The sequence below is a fragment of the Symphodus melops genome, assembly GCF_947650265.1.
Source record: "Symphodus melops genome assembly, chromosome: 8".
Lineage (NCBI taxonomy): Eukaryota > Metazoa > Chordata > Actinopteri > Labriformes > Labridae > Symphodus > Symphodus melops.
In genome coordinates, this window is record NC_136698.1 from 17,452,358 (window position 1) to 17,456,396 (window position 4,039).

General features: G+C 42.5%; 1 protein-coding gene across 1 annotated transcript; it reads left to right on the forward strand.

The window, feature by feature from the left end:
* Positions 1 to 868: 868 nt before the first annotated feature.
* s1pr4 (sphingosine-1-phosphate receptor 4) lies at positions 869 to 3,113 on the forward strand. The gene is made up of 2 exons (XM_079350712.1): positions 869 to 885; positions 1,407 to 3,113. The coding sequence occupies exon 2, from the start codon at positions 1,555 to 1,557 to the stop codon at positions 2,782 to 2,784; it is 1,230 nt and encodes a 409-aa protein (XP_079206838.1). The 5' UTR covers positions 869 to 885; positions 1,407 to 1,554; the 3' UTR covers positions 2,785 to 3,113.
* Positions 3,114 to 4,039: the final 926 nt, after the last annotated feature.

Here is a 4,039-nt window from a genome sequence, read left to right on the forward strand (position 1 = left end):
ATGAAGTGAATTGTGTGATGGTGGCCCGTTTACCCAAAGCCAACAACCACAGCTGTGAGTTAAAAAAAATGAAACCGACAATCTGCAGGGAGGGGCGCATTTCCATCTGATTGGGAGTTCCTGTTTTTCTTTACCTTCTGAGAAGTATTGTGAAAAAACATGATCGTTTCTAATTTAAGGCGTTTGTAATATCTCTCTTGGTTAGGTGCTATGGTCTTTGGTCTTGTAAGTGCAAGTGAGAATCTTACCCCATATCCTTCAAAACATATTGAGTCATGTTACATTAGAAAGTATTTAAACTTGCTTAGGGGGGCACATTTTGTAAGAGCTTTTCCCGTATGAGGTTGTCATAGTACAGCTTGAGCAATAGAATGTGATGTGCAGTTGTAGTCAAATTTATATTATGCCCTGGAAAAGTGTGATGAACTTGGTGCAACAGAAAATCGATGGAAAACTGTTCAATATTATAGGTATACAACACATTCTAATGAAATGAAAAATATGGATTTGTTGACCAATATTGACATTTTCCACTTTCAAATTGCAAGCAACTGTGAAATTGTCATAGTTACTTGGACTGTGACTTTACCAAGTGATGGAATAAAACTCAGTGCAATCTCTATGTTGCATATGGTGTGTGTGTGTGTGTGTGTGTGTGTGTGTGTGTGTGTGCGCCTGCGTGTGTGTGTGTGTGTGTGTGTGTGTGTGTGTGCGTGTGTGTGTGTGTGTGTGTGTGTGTGTGTGTGTGTGTGTGTGTGTGTGTGTGTGTGTATGTCTTGGGTGTGGTGTGTCACAACCCAGCCTTCTTTGGCATACTTCCCCATCAACTACCAGCATGTGAGAAGTTACCTTCTCACATGCTGAGAACCACCACCAGCAACCTGAGTAAGTCCTGCACAGCATCCACTATACCCTACATATAGATCATAATATCTTTTAAGTTATTGTTTAGTTCAGATTCAAATCAGAACATTGGAAAAAACATTGTCTCTCTCTTTTTTTGATCAATTAATGTTGATATTTACTACACATTTTTTTCTTTAGGAAAAAACTGAAAAAATGTACTATTGCTTTTTGTGCAAACTTTTAATGGGTTTTAATTATAGTGCATGTATTATATTGCATTGACTATGGTAATAACAGAATAATAACAATAACAATATTTCTTATTATCGTAAGACACAGTGTGTATTTCCTCCATGTGGTGATTTAAATGCCCTGAAGCTGCTCTGTCATCCTGTGTTAACCACAGTGAGTAATGTGGCGCACAGCAGGCATTTAAATCGTGTATTTTAAATTGATGAAGCCCAACAATGAGGAAGTAGGTTGTTTTTCTCAATTTTCTTCTGTTTTCACTGAGATGCCATATTGATATTTTTCCTACTTCTTCCTCTTTGTCCCCTCAGGTGCATGTTGAGCTCTTGCAGGTAGAGTGTGACGATAGCCTGTTTGATCGCAGGAGTTTCACACTAATTCCTCTGCAGCTCGTGTATACCAGCTGAGTTCTGCCTGTGCCTAACTCCAGCCCTGACATTCACCAGGACAGCTGTCACTATGGATGCATTCTCCTCCCTTGTTTCTCCCTCCTCCTGCCCCCGCACTTACCACTTATCCAGGGAACGCAGCAACTCCACCACCACCACTGCCTCAGACATCAGCAATGTGATTCTGCTGCATTACAACCACACTGGCCGCCTGCAAAACCGGACCACCTCAAACCAGAGCGATGTCAGCGTCACCACAGTTCTCTTTCTCTGCTTCAGTATCATGATCATCTTGGAGAACCTCCTGGTGCTGGTGGCTGTCATCTCCCGCATCCGCCACAGCAGGCGCTGGGTTTACGTCTGCATCGCCAACATCACACTTAGCGACCTTCTCACCGGGGCTGCTTATGTGGTCAACATCTGTATGTCTGGCAGCCAGACTTTTCGTCTCACCCCCGCTCTGTGGCTCTTCAGAGAGGGGATGCTGTTTGTGGCCCTCGCTGCATCCATATTCAGTCTGTTGCTGATTGCTGTGGAGCGCTACACCACCATAATGAAGCCACTGCCTCAGAAGTCCACTAAGAAATCTTATTACAGGATTTATGGCCTTGTGGCGCTTTGCTGGGGCTTGGCACTTGTGATCGGCTTCCTCCCTTTGCTGGGCTGGAACTGTCTGTGCAGCCTGGGTGAATGCTCTACCCTTCTCCCCCTTTACTCCAAGAGCTACATCCTCTTCTCACTCATCATCTTCTTCATCATCCTCCTGACTATTGGCGTGCTGTATGGACTTATCTACTGCCACGTACATAAAAGTGCAAAGCTTTGCCAACAGCGCAACCGTAAGCGCTCCCTTGCTCTGCTTAAAACTGTGATTACAATTGTGGGGGTCTTTGTAGCCTGCTGGGGGCCGCTGTTTCTGCTCTTACTGGTCGATTTCTTTTGTGCCTCACGCCACTGTGCACTTCTGTTCACTGCTGACTATTGCATCTCGCTGGCTGTCCTAAACTCTGGCCTGAACCCGATTATCTACGCCCTGGGCAGCAGTGAGATGAGGAAGGTCATTGCTAACCTGCTGTGTTGCTGCTGTGTGAGGTCTGGTCTCTGTCACCCAGACCGCTTCATATCCAAGGAGACCAGCAGTACCTCAGAGAACAGGAGGGACAGTCTGAGGAACAGTTTTAACAAAGTCAGAAATCTGAGCGTGGCCTCTCCACCCTCCACTCCTCAGAAGCAGCGCAGGGCAGCTAAAAAATACAGATTGAGCTCCACCACCAGCTGCCTGTCAGTTTCAAGTGGTTAAACCACAATGTGCTCCCCTCCCAAGCAAGCAAGACCTATGCGCATTGATAAACGTCTAACCGTTTCCTCTAGTTTTGGTTTGACTGTTCACTGCTCTGCCTGCAGGTATTTGCACTGATCATCATATGTTGAAAAAACCTGCTTAAGTTATCTTCAAGTTTGAAATGGTCTCACAAAGAAATGTTTTTTACACCTGCACCACTTATAATTGTCACCAGCATGTGAACTTTTAATGTTTTTGTATTAGTAAAGAGATGGATTATTTGCTATTTGTATTATATACATAACTGTTGGCATGGAAACATAAAATGTGAATAATGGAAATATATATATTTTGGAGTATCTCATTGTATTGTAGCATTCTATGTAAACATGAAACATTTCACCTTGTGTATAAATATAAATGGAAATATAAATAAAGTTTATTTTTTGGTTTACCCGCGCATGCATGCTTGTTTCATATAGATCACTATCCCTGCTCACCTCTAGAGGGAGACACATAATCAGAGCCTTCCCTGACTGAGGGTGGACCCAAGCGTTCATATACCTAACTAACTGCAGAAACTACTCTAACTACATCATAAATGCTCTGTAGATTATTAAATGTCTTACTTTCATATTAAACATTACTACTATTACTATTACTTTTGTAATGGGACATGTGTTTTTACTGAACACAAGATCTGTGTGTTTTCGTCAATGAAATGCAGGCTTGCAAAACACAACTGCAACTTTATATGATGAAAAATACTCTCAACTTGACTTAGTTTAAAAAAAACACATCTTCTTTTTGTAACTTCTCTCTGCCCCTGCTCTCTGCTGTGCTGATCTGACAGGATGACTGATTAAAGCTAAGTGCAGAGAAGGTGAGGGCCGGCTGCAGCCTGAAGGGCACACACAGCCAGGCCTAATTGATAAATTCATTATGACTGTCTGGCGTGGTGGATAAGAAATGTTGAGCGGATAGTTTGCACCTGTAAGTGATCCAAGCTGCTGTATTTATCGTCTGCAACATAATGAAGAAACTCGTTTTGATGTCACAGCATGTACAAGTATTCTAACAAAACCAAACCAAAGTGTACAAGGCGTGCGCTATTGCAGTTTCACTTCCATTTCATGAATCAGTCATAGAAAGTAAAGATTTAAAGTATTCTAGCAGTGGAAGAATTGACATTCGTTTTACTTTCTGAACTTTTCACATCGGGGAAGTAAAGCATCTCTTTTTAAGGGACAACCTAAAATCTCAACTCATTTGT